Source organism: Octodon degus, unplaced genomic scaffold, assembly GCF_000260255.1.
Source record: "Octodon degus isolate 3935 unplaced genomic scaffold, OctDeg1.0 scaffold00027, whole genome shotgun sequence".
NCBI lineage: Eukaryota > Metazoa > Chordata > Mammalia > Rodentia > Octodontidae > Octodon > Octodon degus.
In genome coordinates, this window is record NW_004524603.1 from 16,244,751 (window position 1) to 16,266,074 (window position 21,324).

The window sequence follows — 21,324 nt, forward strand, 5'->3', positions numbered from 1 at the left end:
TCTCTCTCTCTCTCTCTCTCTCTCTCTCTCTCTCTCTCTCTCTCTCAAATAAATAAAAAACAATTAAAAAAAAAAAAACTTAGTGGCTCACAGCTAAGAGGGATATTCCTAGTTACCCCACAGCTCCTATGAGCTGGGGACACAGGCAAAGCCTGGCTAGAAGCTCTGGCTCTAGTTCTCTCAGGAGGTTGCAACAAACCCTTGGTAAGGCCTGCCTGGGCTTCGAGAATCTTGTTTTGTGATTCATTCTTTTTTGAGGTGGTTGTTGTTTGAGACCAGTCCTCCTTGTGTAGCCTATAGTGATCCTCCTGCCACAGCTCCTAAGTACTGGGATGACAGATGTGCTCTGTCAGCCCCTGCTTACAGTGGCACACTGTGTAGCTGACAAGTGGTACTGGCTGTTGGCAGGGCCCTGGCCCTGTAGATTTCTGTAGACTTCTCTGTAGGGCTATCCAGGCGTCCAGGGTACATCCTCTCCCTGTGTGGCTAGCTTTTCCCAGAGCACAGTCCTTTGTGACCTGATCTTAGAAGGCATACCCCCAGGCCATTTTTTATCTTTTGTTTTGAGACAGGTCTTGCTAACTCACTAAATTACCTGGGCAGGCTGTGAATTCTGTCCTCCTGCCTGTGCCTCCCAGAGTGCTGAGATGCCCGGCATGTGGTACCACAGCAGCTTGCAGTATCTTGTTGGTGACATGGGTGTGCCCTACCCGGCATGGGAGGGGACCTCATGAGGCTGTTGGAAGCCAGGAGCCGTGGATCCTTGGGGGCTGTGGAAGAGCTCTGCTCACAGTGGATGCCCTCAGTAAATTTTTTATAAACACACTATCCAACACTAAGAGTAGTTTTTAGAAGAATTGTAAGAGTAACATTTATATCAGTGATTTGTATCTCACTATTATGAACCTGAAATCAACCCCAGAAATTGCAGATACTCCATTTTTATGACCCATCTTAGAAATGTCTTCCCTGAAAGTACCTAAAATCTCTTTTTAGAACAAATTTCAAAGTCCTCTCTGCTTAGTGTGATAGATGCAGACCCGCATCTGCTCTCCAAGGGAGGGAGCTCTCCTCACCACTCACCTGCCTGCACCCCGGGTGCTCCTGGCTGGCACCTTCTGATGGTCAGGCATGGTGCTTCCTACTGAACCCACTTTGTTTCAAAGGAAACACTGAAAAAAAAGAGTAGACCCCTCTAAACGTGTTTATAACACTTGTGAAGATGGATACCCAGAGCTTACCAGGACCCTCTGAGTTGGTGGCAGAGGGGTACCAGTGAGTTGGAGGAGTGGGGGTACATGGCTACTGCACAGTGTCCCTTCCGGACCCTTCCTCAATTCAAACAGCAGACCAGGGTGGGCACTGCTGTCACTTCCAAGCACATCCCCAGACCCCACACTGCCTTCACCCTGGAAGACCACATTACCTGTTCACATTCACCAAATTTGCCTGAATTAAAACAGTGAGGGGAAGAGAAGGTGCCCAATTGATTTCCCCTAGAAAGCCCCTGCTGGTCACTAGGCCTTGTTTGTTCAGTAAACAAAAGCAGAGGCTGGGAAATGAAGGTCAGCGGCAGCCGCAGCAACTCGGGACTGGCACATCTGTGTACCTGAGGAAGGCCTTGCCCAGTCCCCCCCGCCCCCATGACCACAGAGCAGCCCAAGTCAGGGTGTTGGTAAATGGAGATGAAATGTATAATTCATAAGCCCACGATGGTGTGCGATCTGGGATGGGGGGGCTAATTACAGAACTGAGAAATGAGGCTGCAGTGTGCACAGAACCTTTCTAGGCTAGAGGCTGCTATGATAGATGGCCTGCATTGTTCTCATTCTGACCTTTTTCTGAACTTCCCCTTAGAAGAACAGAGGAAACACAATTCTGCCTTTTCCCATATTGGTTTTGAATAATATCTTCAGATGCCAGCCTTTAGTGTTTCTGGTCTTCATTTGGGGTTTTGCTTTCTCCCCTGTGCTCTGCCGCTGCCCATAGGGGGGGAAAAATTGCTAATGACTCTATTCCAGTGTTAATGGTAAACACAGAGGCTACACAAATATTTGTCCACACTGAACACAGCACATAGGGGGGAAGGAACAAAGCCTGTGGCATCCTTATCTCAGGGAGGATGTAGGGGGCTCATGAGAGCCAGTGGGGCCTCTTCTTCACGGGGAGAAGCACGAATGAAGCTCTCATAGAATAGCACTGTTTTGCACAGGTGCAAGGCACAAGTAGGATTGATGCTTGCTCACATTTAAGCTACTGGTGCAGTCCTGGGGAAGAAACAACAAGGCTGGGCCTGCGCCATGCCTTTTCCACCCACCCTGGGGTGCAGCCCCCAAGCCACAGTAGTGTGTTCTCACGCCCATCTCTCCACACTGTTGGTTTCCCGGGGCTGTCTGCCAGTGTATAGAGCCAGGGAACCTCAGAAGCAGAAAGAAGGAAGATTTCTGTTTGATTTTTCACACAAGCAAAAATTGCTAACAAGTTAGGCAGAAATACTTCACTTAACCTCCAAACTGACTCTCGAGTAGAGCCTTCGTAAGGCATGTGGGGTTTCAGGGCTTTTTTGAAATGCCCACTTTTTTCTAGACAGTGCTGTGCGAGAGCCTTTCCAACTGGGTACAACTCGTGTGGTGAGCTCCATTTAGTCCGTTGACACTGCTCGTGGGCCTGCTGTGTGCAGAGCCACCACAGAGTGGTTGTGCCCAGCACCCTTGGGGCACCAGTGTGGGCTCTTTCTGCTGAAGGAACTTTGGTCTTGGGGAATTCGGGACAGACCCTCACGAGCGCATGCACAGACCTACTTGGACTCCACGCCATGAAGGCACGCAGGCCAGCAGCCGTGCGTTGTTTCGGAGGCAATCATACAACTTCGATTCTTAAGCAAAGAAGAAACTAGCTTTTCACACCAGCGAGCACTGACATTCCTTCAGACATCTTTTTAATTGCCTATGAGGTTTTATTTTTAGATAAATTTTTTAAAAATCTCTCTAGCTGCCTCCTCTCTCATTTCCAATTATTATTTCCTTCCTCATCACTAAATACATAGTCTATCCTCTTTCATCCACCATTCTTCACCTCACAGAGTCAAGCTTCTCCTGTGGATGCACCTTGAGACCAGAATGTTGAGTCAAATAAATCAGACACACAGGCTTAAGTAACACCTGGTTGCTCTTATGTGAGAAACCCAAAGTATAAATAAAGAACCAAATAAAAGGCCCACAGTGGGAAGTGGGGAGATAAGTCCTTCACAAATGGGAAGGGAGGGGATCAGGAGATGGAGTGAGGAAGAAGGGGGATGGAAAAAGGAGTTAAAATGTGTTATGTACATGTACTGACTCCCCATGAGGAATGTAAATATTATGTACTGCGAACCTGGACTAATAAAAATAAAAATAGGGCTTTAAGGTTTCTGCTCAGAGTCCCCCACTCATCAGAGAGGTAAAGAGCCTCCTGTCCTCCCTCCCTGCCTCCTCTTCATCCCTCACTCCCAGCTGTGTGGAGACTCCTGATTCCATAGCCAGTTAGTACAGTTGACCAGAGCAGTGTTCGTTGCTTGCAAGGACAAAATGAACAGTCTCATCTTGCTGAATGTCGCTCCAGTGCAGAGGCTGAGTCTTCTAGCTTTTGGGTTGCAAAGAGGCCCCATTGTTAGGATGAAAAGCTGTTTATGGGAAGATGGGGCATTGGGGTCTTTGTCTGGGGGAGCAACATAGCCCCCTCCATAGATAGAAGTGTCTTCTGTTCTGCGCAGTTTGTTGTGGGTTTCTGCAGTGAGGTTCAGTGGCTGTCCCCAGAGTGCGCCACCCTCTGTCCCCACAGGAGTTGAAGGTTTACAGTTTTCAGATCCTGTGTCTGCTGCACTGTAGCACCCCCTAGTGGGATATGGAAGGAGCCAGCATTGTTTTTCTTTGTGACCCAAACACAAGAAAGCAAACTTGAGTTTTGTTTTGTTTTCCTCCAGCTCCTTCAGGACATCTTGAGTGTTGGAAGGCTTTCCCTAAATGAGCTTTCCTTTGCTGCAGAACTCAAGTTTGTGCCCATTTTTGTTTGGCAGATTCTTCTATTAGAGCAAACATCCAACTGCCACAAGAGCCTGCTCCTGGTCAGTCATGCCACCAGAGACAGGCGTGGTTAGGCCCACCCTGTGGAGGATTTACAGGCCCTTGTGCATTCCCAGGAGCCCTCCTCATTGGGCCTGGCTTCCCTGCCGCCTGCATGCCTGGCTGCATAGAGATGGCCCCACTGTATTTAACTGGGTCAGAGCAGACTCCATCGCCCAAGACGACTCCTGGGTTTATTTGGAAACTTGCATAAGGAGACTATTAACAGGACTTGCCCCTTCTTTCTCAGCAGTTTGCTACCAAAAAAGCACAATACAGGGAGGGAGGCCCCCTCTGATGATAGGGCCTTGTCTTATGGGTATATCCCAGAGCCTGTGATGGAAATTTGCTCTCTAATGTGTGTTTGGCATCTTAACTTGGTGCATTCTTTTTCGCAGCTCAGGTTTCTGGCTTTTGCTCTCTTAGTTGCTCCCTTTGGTGACACTGAATGCATCTCCCTTTCAAAGGAGCAAGTTTGTGTCATGAGCACCATCTCTTATCCTCAGTCATCAGCCAGAAAGAATGGCTGTGACAGCCCCACAAGCTGCATGACCAGATGGCACTGGAAGGAAAGGAAATACTCAAAAGATGAGCCTCATCTGAGAGCTGGGGTTTCTGGGGCCACTCAGCACAGCCACGGGGAGCCCTGAGAAGAAAAGCATCCTGATTCGTCTACTCTGTGTTCATAAACCCAGCAAACATTTACTGAGTACTGGCTGTGAACCAAAGTTGACGTTAAAGCAGTGAGACCTTTGATATTTGTATCAGTGAAACTGTGTGAAGTAATACTGCTTTCTCACTATGCTTTTATCTAGGGTAGAGGGTGCAGCTTGGGTAAGAGGTTCACGTAGAAGACACTAGCCTTGACCCCAGCCTGACATCTCATTGCCACTGTGTTGGTGGACAACCAGTGGTTAGGCTGAATAAAATCAGGGTGCTGCACATGCCACTGACCCACAGGAACTGAAATCCCAGATCCCTAGGGCAAGGAAAGAGGAGTTGCCCCAGAAGGCTGGCAGGTGACAGTGTAATTTGTGTTGGGCCTCCCCAGAATCAGCAGGCTTCCCTTGAGAAGCCTTCCATCAACTAACAGCAAAGCAGAAGAAAAACAAGAGCAGTCATGGGAAGAAAGACTCTTCATGGAAGTGTGTGGTCTGTCTACCTCCTCTCCCCCCTAGCTCCAGCCTCCGTGCTCAGTAGGGCAGGGGCAAAGTGCAGCAAGGCTTGGTGTCCCCTTGGATGTAACCCATGCACCGCTGGTGTATGCCAAGCCCAAGTCGCTACTGTAACCTCCAGGTTCAAAGCCCTGAGAGGAGAGGAGAAGGGTGCAGGAGTGCAAGGGGAACTTCTGGCCTGCTGGCAGCATTCTGTGTCTTTGCTAGACTCGTAGTGCCCTGGTTGAGTTTCTGATCAGTCACTGAGCTATACATTTATATATATATATAATTTTATTATGAAGAGCTATATATTTTTGTCATGCACATCTTTGAACTTGTGCTATCATTTTTAATAAAATAAGATTTCAGCAAAAAAACTTTTAACAAGATCCTGGCACAGACTATATGTAAAAAGAATCACTGGGTGGTTGTGCACAGAGCCTCAGGTTCTGTTCCCTGGCTGGTAGGTGCTCCTGCTGACATTTATTAAGCATGTTCTTTAGCAGAGTTTCCAGAATAAATGCTGGCCTGCTGACACTTGGGGTTTCGGAGGCTGAGCCAGGCTAGGTCCAGTGACTCTTGGCTTCCTGATAAAGTCACAAGAGACCAGGTTGTGAGATTTAGACCTCACAGGCCGGAGATAAGCAAAGGAAGAACAGCAGATGCCAGGCAGGTGAGGATCCTAGGACTTCAGGACATGAGGGTCTCCAGATGATCTGCTCTGGTTCTTCCTGGAGATGCCCTAGGCTGGTTCTTTCTAAGAACATTCCTCATTGAGATTTGCCATTCTTAGTGTTCTCTTGTCTCTTCACTTCCTGTTTCTTCTTGCTTTTTGTATTTATGGAGATTCACACCTCTGGCTCTGCTTTCTTTACTTTATTTCACATACACTGGCATCAGGATGTGTTCTGAACATCTAAGTATCAGCTTCCAGCCTACACTGTGTCATCAGAAGCCTTGGGAGATTGAGCCAACCTTCCCTTCCAGTACATAAGCAAGAGAAGTAGATGTTTATTTTGGTGCTACACTTAGCAAAGTGGAGAAGCACCAAGAACCAAGGGTCAGCATAAAAAATATACATGTGTACATGTATGTGTGTTTAGTGCACACCAGAAAAATCTCATTTAAAGTCAAGATGTTCCCTGCTACTAAAAAAACAAGTTGCAACTCTGATCCTAACATCATACTGGAAACAGCCAGTTGAATCAAGAAAGCCAGCTTCCACCCAGGTGTGGTGGTCCATCCCTGTAAACCGAGCACTCGGGAGGCTGAGGTAGGAGGTTTCTTTGAGTTCAAGGCCAGCCTGGGCTATATAGGCTGAGACTTTGCCTCAAAAATCCAGAAAGAAAAGCATCTCCTTCAGGACAAGTGTGATGTGAGAGTGATGTCAACATCTAGACCAGAGTCTGATTGTGTCACCCTCCCTCCCACATGTATCTGATAACTCATTTTGTTGTTTAGAGCATAGCTATAGGTGATCCCCTCAGGTACCAGTAACGACAGTGACCAGCAAAGGTCTTGGGATGATCCTCCTTGGCACAGTTTCAAGGGCATCCGCAGTGGGCCCAAACATCTCTGCCACAAGTGTGTTGCATGTCATATGGAGCTGACCCCTTCTCACCCCAGCCCCTGAGGTATGAGGAATATATCCCTCCTGGTGGTGTTCTCTGCGGCTGTTCTCCACTGCACAGTCATTTGCTATGGCCAGTCTAAGGACTGCTCTTTGCAGAAGTGAGAGGTGCCCAGTCATCCTCACTCTGTTTGTTCTTGGAATCAATCTCTAGTTCCTTTTGTTCTTCTGTTCAAGTAGCACCTTGGTCACAGACAAAATTATTCCTCTCCTTTGTTCTGTTTGCCAAGGAAGCTATCTTTTAAAAACCAACTCCATGGTATTAGTGAGGCCTCTGTCACAATATTTTTGTAATTTATATTTTAGTGTTTTGAGATGAGATCTCACTGTGTACTTCAGGCTGGTCTTAAACTCACTATGTAGCCCAGGCTATCTCAATCTCAGAGTAATCCTCCTGCCTCAGCCTCCCAGTGCAGGGATTCTGGATGTGCACACCATCCCTGGCCTCTGTCACTGTGCAGATCTCCACCCAAGCCACAGTGGGTCCCCCAGACACGGTGTGGTCTCGGCTCACACAGGCAGTGCACTTCTTCCCCAGAAGGCTTGCCTGTGGCCAGCGTGTGTCATCTCCAACCCTCTCTGCCTACTCTCCAGCCCTCCCCCTTCCAGCTGTCTTCAGTGCAGCTCTCTCCTGCTCTGGCCTCAGTTTCTGCTGCTCCCAGCTCCTCAGATTTCTGTGGCTGTCCCTTGGTTCCTGTGCTACTCTGATGTAATTCCTCCCCCCGCCCCCGTCTGATCACCCGCTCAAACAGTGGCTCAGGGATCGTGACAGCATTGCCAAGTCTCCTTATTTTTGCAGTAGAAACATAAGATTTAACAACCCATCTGAAATACAATTTTACATTTTGATTGCTTCTGCCCTAGCCATACCAAGGTTACTTTCAATCTACATATATTTGTGGGAACAGGCTTTTTCACAGCAGTTCAATCGGAGCACACCTTATAATATCAGTGATTATGAAATACCATGGACTAATAGAGTCTCTTCTTCCAAGGAGTTCAAACTGCTTTATAATTCTGCTGACCATAATTTATCTTCATAAGTCTCCTTAGAGACAAGAGAAAAAGCGAGATTAATAATCACATTTTATAGATGGTGAAATAAAAACTCAGAGAAATTGAGTAACATTTTTCCAGAAATGCTCAGTGCTCCTTGAGCTCCCTGATTAGTGCTGCAGCGGGATCGCCCAAGTGGGGAGCGTGGTGAACCTTGGCCTTGTTTTATCATAGGCCTGTGGGTGTGAGTCAGCGAGACCAGGGCAAGCACAGGCTTGGGCCCCAGGCCCGCATCCCACACCACAGTTGCCTCTGCCGTGAGCGACTCCACACTGACTCTGCCCACAGGAATACCCACCCAGCCCTGTCCCCAGACCTGTTCCCTGGGTGTCTCTCAGGCTCAAGACCTCCATGCTGTTAGGAGAAAGAGTTCACACAGCCCAGGAAGGTGCTGTCTGCAGCCCAAGCTGCACAGTGCAGTGCATGTGGCCAGCCCTGAAGTGGAAGCAAATAAAAGGAGGAAGTGGATGGTCAATAGAGTTGCTAAAGCAAGGTGCTAAGTATATGGGTGTCTGTTAAACAGAGCTTTCCTAATGCTTCGACGTAAAAGAAGTGCTTTCAGTGAGGAAGGAGAAGCTACAGCGGTGCAGTCGGTTAGCGCAGAGTACTTATAAAATGAGGAAGGGGGCTGGGGCATGTAGTGATGGAGAATTGCTTGGTATGCAAGAGGCTCAGGACTCAATTTCTAGCACCAAGAAAATAAAACAAAAGAGAGATGTTTTCTTGATTTGATTGTTGTCACATGGATTTAGATAGATCATAGACAAATGATTTAATATTTGTTGAGTGCTTGCTCCGTGCCAGCCCTGTGCGGAGTGCTTCCTGGGCTGCTATGTTCAGTCCTCATTCTACCACCAGGAAGTGATGCCAGTGCCTTACTGCTGGGCGCAGACCCACAAGCTCTGGGCTCTCGTCCGGTGTCCATACCTGTTAGAAGCCATCCCCTGTGGAGTCACATGATCTGGCCAGATCTAGGAATAGCCTGTGCATTATGTGCACTGTCAGGAGAGCTAGTGGAGCTAAATATCAAAGCTTCAATAATTGATGTGTTGAAAATGACAGGGATTTTTTTTTCTCTCTCTCCTCATATGGAAGATTCTCTCCCTATAGAAAAGTAGAATTTCAGTGTCTTATTAGGGGAATGTTGGAAAGGAACAAGCCGAGCTCTCTATCTCTTTATGTCAGTTTAAAGTCATTTCAGTGGGCTTTTGCTATTGTTGCTGCTGTTTGTTTTTGCCCTGTACTCAAGATTAATCCAGGGCCTTATTATGCATGCTAGGTCAGCACTCTGCCACTGAGCTATTTTAATGTCCCGAAGTAGTAAGGAGGAGATTCCTCGCCTCTGTTGCCTGAGTGGCTCAGTGAAGGGGAAGCACAGGGCAGCAGGTGACTGGTGTTATTAGTAGAACGTGAATGCAGTGAAAACTGAAAACCGTAAAACAGAAGGGCCGAGCAGGCTTCTTCCTGGCCGAGCAGGCTTCTTCCTGTCACAGGCGGGGTTACAGAGCGACACTGCTAATAACCTGGGGGAAACTGGTGACTGCTGAGGGTTGGCAGAATCTTCCCTCTGAGAAGCAAGCACCTTGTATACACTGGGCCCTGGGGATGCAGGAGTTGAGACAGCTCATACTCCTCCTGGGAGGCAGCCCTGCTCCACTGTCCTCCCCAGCCCACGCCTCCATACGCTGTGTACACACGTTACACATCGCCTTTTGCAGTCTTAGCTAGGGCAGCCTTGTGCAGCAGCCAGAGACTCTTGTTTATTTTTATTGCCGGCTCCCAGCATGGCACAGCACACTGTGAACTTAGTAAACCATGGTTGGATGTTGAAAGGGTGCCGCTGGAAGCAGAGTCCAGCTGGGATGACCATCAGTAAGGAGAGCCCCACTGAGGGCAGATACCATAGCAACCACACAGGCTACCTTGGGCAAGTGGAACAGAAGGAAGCAGGCTTTGGACTTGGCTCTTGAACTGGGAGCTCAGAGTTTGTAGACTGGCAGCACAGGGGACAGAGACCTACAGGATCACAGCAGGATGGCCTTGAGACCACTTGCCCCCGAGGACTCTTGAGAGCCAAGTAGAGAAGTACTGTTTCCTCGAGAGCTCACAGTCTGGTGTTCAGAAAGTACTGATGGAGCAGCGCTGTAAGCCCAGCTGGGTATCACAGACAAGTATGATAATGGCCTTTAAAAGTCTATAGGGAGCCCAGTGAGGCAGTGTACTCAGGAGGCTGAGGCCAGAAGATTCCTGTGGGTTCAAGGCCAGCCTGGATCATATAAAGTTCAAGGTCAGCCTGCATAACATAGCTAGACACTGTCTCAAAAAAACAAGAAAAGTCTATAGGGAGCAGACATTGCAGACTTGTATGGATGGGTCAAAATGACACTACCTTATTTCCTTTCTGTAGAAAAGCAGAACTTTCAGTATTTTATCACATGAATTTCAGAAGAAAATCCCACCCTCTTTCTTACATGCAAATTTTGTCTGACGTTGCATGTAGTTTAAAGTGTTTTTATTTTATTTTATTTTTTTTTAATTTATTTATTTGTGTGTGTGTGTGTGGTGTGTGTGTGGCCAGCTCAACCCACCAGGGGGCGGGGCTGGCTGGCATGTGGTGCTGGGTGATTGAACCGTGGCCCCTGTGCTTTGCTAAGCTTGTTGTAAGTAGGTGCTTTAGACCACTGAGCCATCTCACCAGCCCCTAAAGTGGTTTTTGACAAGCATGGTGGTACACATCTATAATCGCAGCACTTAGGAAGCTGAGGCAGGAGAATTGCAAGTTTGTAGCCTGAGCTACATAGTGAGTTCAAGGGTACTCCAGACTACACCGCAAGACCCTGTCTCAAAAAAACTAAAAAGAGAGCCAGGGAGATAGCTCAGTGGCATAAGTGCCTGCCTCATACTGGGGGAAAAAACTAAAAAGAAAAAAAAAGTTTTTTAATGTCCCAAAATAGTAATGAAATTCTATAAAATGGTTCTTGAATACCAGTAGGTATCTAATTAATATTTATTGAACCACTGTGGCGTGAGTATGCCCCTCATATCTGCATCTCTGTCACTTGGTGCAGCCGGCACAGAGGAAGTGGGCAGCATACGTTTAGTAAAGGACAGAGGAAGGAGGGAGGGAAGAAAGAGGCTGCATTAGAAATGTGTCTTTGTACGTGCAGGGAAAAGATACTTCCTTAGCGATGGCAGAGGGATCGAGGTGGCAGGGAAAGGGCTCAGCCAGGGGCAGGAGCCAGAGGGGCTGCAGCAGAAGCCTGGGCTGGGAGCACTTAGGTAGGGGCAGGGAGCTGCGCACCTGAGGGTAGAGCTGGGAGACAAGCTCAGAGGTGTCCTACCCACCAAGTGAAAGGCTCCTATGGAGTCTCTGCAATCTCAGGTCCTGACCCTGTGCAACCTCGTGCCACTTCCAGCCCGAGGCTGCTGCTCTCTGTTGCTGGAATTGTTTTGTGAGCCAGCCATAAGCAGGTATCCCCTGTCTGCTCTGCTCTCTGCCCACACAGGTGGCCAGGCACACAGTGCCCCCTGGATCCCCACACGTCTGTCCCAGACCCTAGGCCTCAGCTCCATTCTTGGCCCGTGCTGCCTTGGGACTTCTAGGCTGAGACACATATTTCAGCACTTTCTTACATCTAATCAAGGCATATTCAGGGAACAAATGTGTGTTGATTGAGTGGATACTGAATGCCAGGCCCTGTGCTGCCCTCATGGACTTGGTAGGGGGAGACAGACTGTGGGCAGGTTATTGGGAAAGTGCTGCGAAATGACATTTATGGCACTGTAGATGGAGACTAACTGGTGTCAGGGGAGGCCGTCTGTGGTAGTGACAATTAAGCTCAGATGTGAAGGATGAGACGGAGGCAGCCGTTCAGAGGCCATGAGGAGCACATCCAAGTAGAAGCAACAGTATTACATGAAGACACAGGTCCGGAAGGCACTTAGGGTGCCCCAGAAGTCAGAAAAAAACCCAGGGACAGGAGCCTGTTGAGCTGGAAGAGCAGTCTGAAGCTGGGCCTGGTCCCAGGCCACACTTCCTAAGTGCAGTAGGGAGGCTCCGGAGGGGTGAGCAAGTGGCTGCTGTGGAGGAGGCGCAGTTGGAGGAGAGAAGGAGCAGATAGGAAGCTAGGGGAGACCTGGTGGCCAGGGCTGCCCAGTCATACCCTGTACTGCCAGCGTGGCCAACTAAGGGAGCAGACATTGCAGACTTGTATGGATGGGTCAACTAAGTGTGCCTGCACCAGTCCTGTTCCCAGTATGAGGTCATATTCTGAGGTCCCAGGATTGACTTCAGCACATCTTTTGGGGGGAACACAGCCTGTGACAATTGCCTAAGACAAGGATGGAAAGAGAGACAAGCAGAAGGTCAGGACTTTGGCAATGTGTGGCATTGGATGGCGAAGGCCAAGCCAGGAAAGGGAGTGACAGCCAGATCAGAGAGGCTGAAGGATGCACGGTTTTGCCTGGAAAGCCAAGACCAAGCATGGCAGAACAGGAGGTGTGGCCGGCGTGGGGGACGAGGAAGAATGGGCAGCCTGGGGCAGCAGAGATAAGGGAGTAGATGGGGCTTGGGTTTTGTTTTTATTTGTTCTTGTATTCTGCTTTGTTTTCTAAAGTGGGAGCTACAAGAACCTGCTGTGTGCTTGTGTTAGTTACTTTTCTCAAGTCTAGTTATTTGTTTTATTCACATTTTGTGTTTAATTTTCGTTATTCCATGCTTTAGTGTCACTTTGCCAGCTTGGGAAGCCCTTTGTGGATAGGATTGTACTTCTGTTTCAGAGCAAGAAAAATCCTCTGTTATGTACACATTCGTGGCACCATGAATTTCATTTTATTAGTGAACTAAGCAGTTTCATGTGTAATGTCTGTCACTGGAAGCTGTATCTGATGTTCCTTGACAAAAAATATCACTAAAGTACATATTTGAGTTTAAATTTTTAGGTTCCATTGCGCATGGCACAGGAGGACCAAAACTGGAAAACGAGGTGTCCACAGGTTAAAAGCTACCTACTTGGGATTTGTGAGATCCAGTTGGTTAGGTGGATAGGAAACCACATCCCAGGGAACCACAGCTGCCCCTTCTTAAGGGTGGCCTGGAGACTAGAGTGTCACACATCCCAACTTCAGAACTGCATCGCAGCCTCCAGAGGCAGCCAGGCCCAGCAGCCCTCACCGGGCTGACTCCACACTCGCTCTAGCAGGAGAGGGCAGTTGGAAAACAGGTTCTGTGACACCATCCTACCCTCCATAATGTCGTTCGTGTCCTAAGGGATGTGGATATTTCAGTGGAGTCCATCCCTAGAGACTGCTAGAACCAGTCTGATGCTAATCTCATTGCTTACATGCTAAGATAAGAAAATCTGGGAGCCCTGCATGGCACCCTTGAGGGCACAGGCGACCCAGGCAGATGATGAGATAGAAGCCTCAGGACCCAGAGGGTGCAGCAGGAAAGCCAGAGGTGCAAGCAGCCTCCAGGGCCACAGGCACCTGCACTGAAGGAGACAAGGCCCAGAGAGGGTGTGGCCTAGGAGAGCTCTGACAGTGGTCCTGGCAGAAGGGCAGGGATGATGCGAGACCCTAGGAAGAATGCTGAGGCGCCACGCTCCCTGCGGCCAGCAACAGCTCGCTTCTGTGTTAAGCAGCATCCCATCACTGTAGTGAAATACATGAAGTCAGGTATTTTATTTTTAAGCTGCTGACTGAGAAAGTTATTTTGGCTGACAGTTTTTGGAAGATCTACTCCCTGATCCATTTGCCCCATTATTTTGGACCCATAGTAAGAAGCATAGCATGGTAGGAACCCAAGCTCAGAAAAACCCTTTCCGTCATGAGCCAGGGAGCAAAAGAGAAAGAGGCAAGGGCTGGGCACCCTCAGTCACCTGCAAGGGTGCAGGGCACAATGCCAGCAAGCCCCCACCTCCTTCTAGCACTTCTGGGGACCAGGCCTTCATCATGTGTACCTTGGGGGACTTTCAGCATCCAGAGCACAGTGCTGCCCTGATGCCCTAGCAGCCACTGTGGCCCCCACAAGTACTGTGCCAGCTCTGTTGTCCATCTGAAAAATCAAAACTTGGGAATAAAACATTTGGTAGGGGGATTATTTATGTGGTTTTTTCCTTTAATGTTGTTTTTTATTTTTTTATGTATTTAGTACAGGGTCTCACTACACAGATCAGACTCATAGTGATCCTTCCTGCTTTTCAGCCTCCCAAGTGCTGGGATTATAGGTGCGCAGCACCACGCGCAGTCAGTCTCAGCGTGCCCTGGGGATGGGGCCAGCACGACAGGCCAGGGATCAAATCCCTGGCCCCCTGTGTCTGCCTAAGCAGGTACTTTAATCCACTGAGCTATCTGGCCGGCCCTCCTTTAATGTTATTTATACATATATATTTTTTAAAAATGACATTGAGAGCAGACTTAAAGCAGTGAGGTAGAGGCTGCTTTTGAGCAGAAAGAATTTGGTTGGAAGATCCAGGCCATTCTAACATGGCCCTGCCTCTCCTCGAGCCAGCTGGGTGCAAGACTACCTCGTTGGAGAAGGCCTCCCGGAACAGCATTGTCATACAGAGCAGGAAACAGAACAGAGAAAGTGAAAGTCAGGTTAATGCAGGTCATTGTTAGCACAGTGCCTCAAGCCACTGTTTAAAAAATATGTATATGTTGTTCACATCTCAAACTTTGGGGGTGGTTTTCTCCCAAATGTATACACACTTAGTCATACAAGTACTTAGAAAAGTGGGTGGGCTCTGTGGTCACCAATTTTGATTACCAACTGCATGTGTAGTTTTCTCTTTGAGTGCAGGTGGTTTCCTTTGGAATGTTCAGCATGCTACCTTGTCTGTCGTGTGAAGGGACATTGCTCCTGTGGTCAGGTTGGGAATGTTTGTAGAGTTTGTAATGGGATTCTAGTTGATTCCCAGAGGATTTATTCATAAATAGGATTCTCATTATAACATTAGCGGACCTTTGTAGAGACTTTCTTTTTTTCTGGTGGTACCAGAGATCAAACTCGGGATGTTGCTCTTGCCAGGCAAACACTTATTCCACTAAGCCATCTCCCCAGCCCTGAGATTTTTTGAGGCTAACAAAAATGGTGTTTCCTTGGGAAAGTGTGATAGAAATTCTTAAGAAAAGGATCATTAAAAAAAAGAAAAAAGGATCATTGGCATAGATGAAAATTGGGTTTAATCCCATTATTTTGACTGAGGGCAGCTTGTTTTACATGTTTCTGAAAGTAGAATATTTATGTTTCCAAATTCCTTTGTAAAAACCAGGCATTCTCTGAGGATTCCAGATCTTGCATTAGAAAAGCTACTTTCCACCACTGCTGAAGTGGCTAGAGGGTAACGGTGATGGAGTCTAGATGTGGCTCACTGTAGGTCTGTTCCACAGCCACCCACCTGCCTGGCATCCTGCCACAGGCTAACCACACAGCCTCCTCTCATGGAGGACCAAGCTAGAGTCATTCCCTGAGAGCCACAGCCCTCCCCCCGGGTCCAGAGCTCTACCACATGGTCTCTGGGGGGACATGGAACATCCAATCCACTGCATTTCGAGGGCAGAGGCGTAGCAGTACCCAGGTTGGAAAGACAAAACTGTGCAAAACCAGTGGCCTGCATTGTCACCCTGCTAATGGTCCCTTCCGCTCTTCTTCTCCAGGGCCCCCGAGATCATCCTGGGTTTACCATTCTGTGAGGCAATTGACATGTGGTCCCTGGGCTGCGTCATTGCAGAGCTGTTCCTGGGCTGGCCGCTGTATCCAGGCGCTTCAGAGTACGATCAGGTGGGCCTAGCTGATGCGGGGATTTGCGGCAAGACTTGTTCTGCCTGGAAAATACCCTGGATGAGCCTTTCGTTTAGAACCTGGACTGTGCATGCTATTGCTGCCTGTCATTGTTCCCTGAACCTTGTGTTACTTTCCTTTTTTATTTTCTTTTTACTTCTTTCTTCCCCATAAAGCTGTTCCCATTTTTCTCAAAGCCACTAGAGTTGTGAGAATGCCATATGCACAATGACAGGAAAAGCCCTGACCTCCTTCTTGTCTCTTCTTGCAGATCCGGTATATTTCACAAACACAGGGATTGCCAGCTGAATATTTATTAAGTGCAGGGACAAAGACAACCAGGTTTTTCAACCGTGACACAGACTCGCCATATCCTTTGTGGAGGCTGAAGGTAGGCGGGCGCCCTCCCTTCCTGCCTTGCCAGCAGCCCAGCACTCGGGCAAGAGGGGCATGGCCCATCAGTGGAGTGTTCACCTTCAGCAGGCTGATCCTGGACCTCACTTTGATTGGGTCAACAAAAAGGGGTGTTGGCTGAATTGGAACGTTCAGACACCTGTGCTCTTGGCCCTCGGTTACCAGAGAAGCTCGAGTCCCATTCGCACTGCCGAAGTCCCTGTGTTGAAGCCCATGAGCCTGGATGGCTGATCTGTGTGAGGGAGGAAGTGACATAGCTTGCCCTTGAGGCGCTCACAGGCCAGGCATAGATAGGACCGGGACCCTGGCCCACCCTCTGCAGTGCCCTCTTCCCAGGAGGAAAGGATGTGGACACCAGTCGCAGAGTTCACTCACCTCTACCTGTGTGCAGACCAGGGAGGAGTGTCGTGCTGATGCAGGAGCAGAGGGGAGGAGAGTGAAGCAGGCTCCCCAGGACAAAAGCGAGGGTGTGTTCTCCAGTCCCGAAACAACCTGGGCATCTCAGCATCACAGACCTGGCAAAGCAGCTACGAGGAGTCAGGACTTGACCACATCTTGGTGGGGAGAGGTATCCCCTGCAGCCCACCGAATACCCTCCCGTGGTTGTATCTCAGTGGAAACAGTTTGCTTTCACTTTGATCTGTGCCTAGTAATTAAAATTGATTATATTTCTAAGAAGGAAAAACTAATGAAAATCTTAAGTGTGTTTTTATTTATCTGTTTCTTTTGTAGGAGGGTGGGTGGGTGTTTTCTTGACAGAAACCTCAGCCAAAATTTATTGTCTAAGTTTAAAGACAGCTGTGTGGCCAACGGTTCTAACAGACTGAGAAAAGAGGTTTGGGAGCTCAGCAGGCATCTTAGGCCACTGATGGGAGACCTGGTGTTTGGTACCTGCCAGGGTGACACCAAGGTCTGTTGTCGGCATCCTTGAGTGGGGAGGGGAGGCCAGGCAGCAGCGAGGCTCACTCCTGCATTTTCCCCGACCACCTCGAGCCGTGCGTCCAGTGTCCCCAGGCGTTAAGCTGCTCAGGTGTGCTGCCCTTGAGTGAGAGTTGGAGGTTTAATTACCTGTGATCCATGGACAAATCTAGAGGCCTGCTGGAATTGGAAATGGCAGTTGTGCAGTCAGTGAGGACAATGGATGTCTGCCAGCCCAGGTAGAGGGGCAGTGGAAAGCACAGGCACCAGAGCTAGATTGAGGCCACTTGTCACCCAAGTGACCTTGATGAGTTTCCTAAGGGCTCTGTTTTCCCACCTAGGAAATGGCTATAACAGTCATCCTCCTAAATGGGATCATGAAGAGGTATTAATGAGTTAGTGTGCTTTGAAATGGTGTTGTACACACACGTGCAGAGCTGTTTAGCTGAATTTTTTTTTAATGTATTTAGGACAGGGTCTGCAGTGTCTCACTATGTAGATTGGACCTATAGTGATTCTCCTGTTTTTAGCCTCCCAAGAGCTGGGATTACAGGTGCGTACTACCACATCCAGTCTCAGCCACCATCTCAACATGCCCCTGAGGTGGGGCTGGCACGGCACGCTAGGGATCGAACCCCAGCCACTGCGCTCTGCCTAAGCAGGCACTTTAGTCCACTGAGCTATCTGGCCAGCAGTTGAATTATTTTTTAGGGGAGATTTATATTTTGGTTTTGACACTGAGGACTGAACCCAGGGTGTCCAGCTGCTAGGTAAGCATTCTACTGCTAAGCCAAATCCCCAGCCCCCACAAAACTGTTTAGAAGGGCTCCCTGAATAAAACTTTGAAACTAACACTTTTTCCATAATGGACTCTGAACCTACATTTAGGGAAGGCTTCAGAGTGACCAGGGATGTGGATGTGGCATCCTGTACTCATCTTAAAATCTTCTGATAGTGAGGCCATTCAGTGTAGGCCATGAACGTAGGTACCCACAGGAGAAAGCAGGATGAGTCAGGGTAGAAGACTAGAGGAATTGTGTGCCAGTTACTTTAAGAATCAAAGTCTACAAGGTGAGAAAGAACCTTGATGAGGTCTCTTGGGTTGGCGCCAGTGACCCAGAGCTAAATCATGTTACCAATTGGCTTTTGCCTCTCTTGGTAGACACCAGATGACCATGAAGCAGAGACGGGGATTAAGTCAAAAGAAGCAAGGAAGTACATTTTCAACTGCTTAGATGATATGGCCCAGGTAAGCGCCACGGGTGAGCATGCAGCGTAAGCCCTTGCAAGCCAAGTGTTGCAAGGCTGCAAGCGTGACGAAGGGGCGCAGGTAGCAGTCCCGCTGCCCAGCTGTGACTGTCAGCTTGGAACCTGCATACTTCTGTGCTGCCTCAGTAAGAATGAACTGTGGGACATCGTGAAAACCTTACACTAGCACCTTAAAAATAGCCTTGTTTTACTAGTTTCCATTTGTGAAGTAGTTCTGGTCAGTTTTGCCAATTCTTTGGTGTGGGATTCTAGCCAATTCATATATTTGAGTTTAATGCTGTATTCATTTCCTAAGGCTGTAGCAGGGTACAGCAAACTGGGTGGCTTAAGCCAATAGAATTAATTCTGGATGTTGCACGTGTACGGGAAGTCACCTGCAGGCCCCGGACTGTCCCACCTCTGCCCCCTTCTGGTGACCCTTGGCTTCCTCCGTGTTGCTCCTCCACAAGGCCTTACTCTGCCTCCGTGTTCAGATCTCCTCTCTTAAAAAGCTGCTAATCATTGGGTCCGAGGCCCTCCCTAATCCCATGCAACGTCAATTTATTATATCTACAAAGATCAGATTTCCAAGTAGGTCACGTTCACAGTAACCAGGAATCAGGACTTAACCACATCCTGCTGGGGAGAGGCTTCAAACCACCACAGTCAGTCTTTCTTACTCGCTAGTAGGAACTCAGACTCTCACTTTTGTGCCCTAGAGAAAATTCTAGAACTTCAGCTACTTTCAGTATAAAGAGTAATCTAAAATCAGGGCAACCCAAAGTGCGTTTTTCTTTAAAGCACCGAGAAATAAAGCTGTAGCCTAATAAACACTTAGCACACCTCTTACTGGAGATGAGTGTAACCAAAAACCCTGATTCCAAGTAAAGCACACTTGTCAGTTGATTAGTAGCTTAGACTGTCTGGGAAAACTGAGATTGCTTTCCAGGACGTGTCTTGGAAAAAAGGTACAAAACACCACAAAACAAGCCTTTTAAAGGCCATCATTGTATAGCCTTGCTCTTAAAAATCCCATGTTCGGATACCCTGCCTGCCTGGGCCAGAGGTGACCACAGTATACACAGGACTGCAGTAATTCTGGCCTCGCTCCAGGAACCAGGAGCAGGGTGACCAGCTGTGGATAGAGGGGCCCCTCTGTGTCCCTCAGAGGTTATGCAAACCTCCTGTGCATCTGTTCTCTACTGCCTCATTGTGATTTTTTGTTTAATTGTAGTAAAACACATCGCATAAGATTTACCGTCCTCGCCTTTTTAACATGTACAGTAGAATTAAGTACGTGCTTATTGTCATGCCTCCACAGCACTTTTCATCTTGGAGATTTTTTTAAAGAGGTGTGAGGGGAGTGCATGCCTGCTTGGCTGATGGTGGCACAAGCAGTTTATAGCCTGTGCCACCGCAGCAGCCCTCTCCCCTGCCCCTGCTCCAAGTGCCCTCCTCCTCTACCCATCTTGTAGGCAGCAGCAGCACGTGGGTGATACCTCTGCAGGGGCAGAACACAGCCTCCCACGACATGAAGGGGGCTTCAGATATGAGAAGATGCAGGGCTGAGGATAAGGCAGCTAGGAGAGGTAAGGTGGCTAGAGCCCTTGTCACCTGTCCTGCTTACTTCCAGGTGAACATGACAGCAGATTTGGAAGGGAGTGACATGCTGGTGGAGAAGGCAGACCGGCGGGAGTTCATCGACCTGTTGAAGAAGATGCTGACCATAGATGCTGATAAGAGAATCACTCCGATCGAAACCCTGAACCACCCCTTTGTCACCATGACACACTTGCTCGATTTTCCACACAGTACACAGTAGGTGTTCTGCTCAACCCTTTATGCCAGGGGCTAGACTTTTTCGTTAAAAGCCTAGAGAGTATACATATTAGTCTTTTTGGCCACCTGATTTCTGTTGCAACTACCTAGTACTATAGATAACAGAAAACAACCAGTCTGAAGCTGCATTCCAATAAAACATTCATAAAAGCACACAGGAGCTGGGTTGAGGTTCTGGGCTCCAGTTTGCTCTATACCGAAAGGATGAGAAGAGGAACATGGGAGAACCTGGGGCTTGATGGACTACACTCTGGTTTCTGTCCATGAAGCAGGGAACCCCCAGTTGCCACAAACAAGAGTGTCCTAGAACAAAACTAGTTTCAGCACCAAAGGTTACTGTCACTTAGCGGGGCAGGAAGGCCCTAAGGAACTGGACTGTGAAGGCTGAGAAGAGGTTGGGTATGAGAGGGCAGGGTCTGTGTGTATGCCCAGCACGGGCAGGACCACGTACCATGCTTGAGGGGTGGCTGGGGAGACTGCGGCCACAGGAGTGAGCCAGAGCCAGGCCCTGCATCGGGAGGATATAGGTCATATCCAGAGAGCGGTGGGGAATCGCTAAGGGCCAGCTAGGAGGGGAACGGCTGGCCAGCTGTGCTGTCCGCAGCGGCTGCCGCAAAAGTGCTCCCGAAACACATTCGCCAGATCTCGCAGCTCGAGTTTGGTGGTGATTTAGTGACAGGTGCTGCAGCACAGGGGCAGAAGCAGAAACCCACTTAGCAAGTGGAAAGATCAAGAGAGGCACTTAGAGCAGTGAGGTTGTGAAAGGAAAGGAAGAAATAGAGGAGTGACTGGGGGATGGATAGCCGAAGGCTATTTTTTCCATTTTAATTTTTAAAATCCTTTTTTAAATTTATTTAGTACAGGGTCTCTCTATACAGGTCAGACTCATAGTGATTCTCCTGTCTCAGCCTCCTTAGTGCTGGGATTACAGGCGTGCGCCGCCCCACCTGGTTTCAATGGCCAGCATGACCCACCTGGTGTTCCCCAGGGGCGGCACCGCGTGCAGATTAAAACCGAGTCCTTGCACTTGCCAGGAAGATGCTTAGACTGCTGAGCTATCTCCCTAGTCCCTTTTTTAAAAATATATTTTATTGATATATGTAGTGATAACATTCATCATAGAAAATTTGCACCTGTACATGGTATATCTTGCTTCTTTCTTTTCTTTTTTTTTTTTTT

At 48.5% G+C, this 21,324-nt stretch overlaps 1 protein-coding gene across 10 annotated transcripts in view; it reads left to right on the top strand.

The window, feature by feature from the left end:
- Hipk2 (homeodomain interacting protein kinase 2) overlaps positions 1–21,324 on the top strand; it is a 210,495-nt gene that overhangs the window by 119,970 nt on the left and 69,201 nt on the right. For all 10 annotated transcript variants that reach the window (XM_023712846.1, XM_023712847.1, XM_023712848.1 and 7 more), the window contains exons 3-6: positions 15,603–15,726; positions 15,998–16,117; positions 18,221–18,307; positions 19,940–20,124. In XM_023712846.1, coding sequence (XP_023568614.1) covers positions 15,603–15,726; positions 15,998–16,117; positions 18,221–18,307; positions 19,940–20,124 — 516 coding nt within the window. The remainder of the gene's footprint in view (positions 1–15,602; positions 15,727–15,997; positions 16,118–18,220; positions 18,308–19,939; positions 20,125–21,324) is intronic.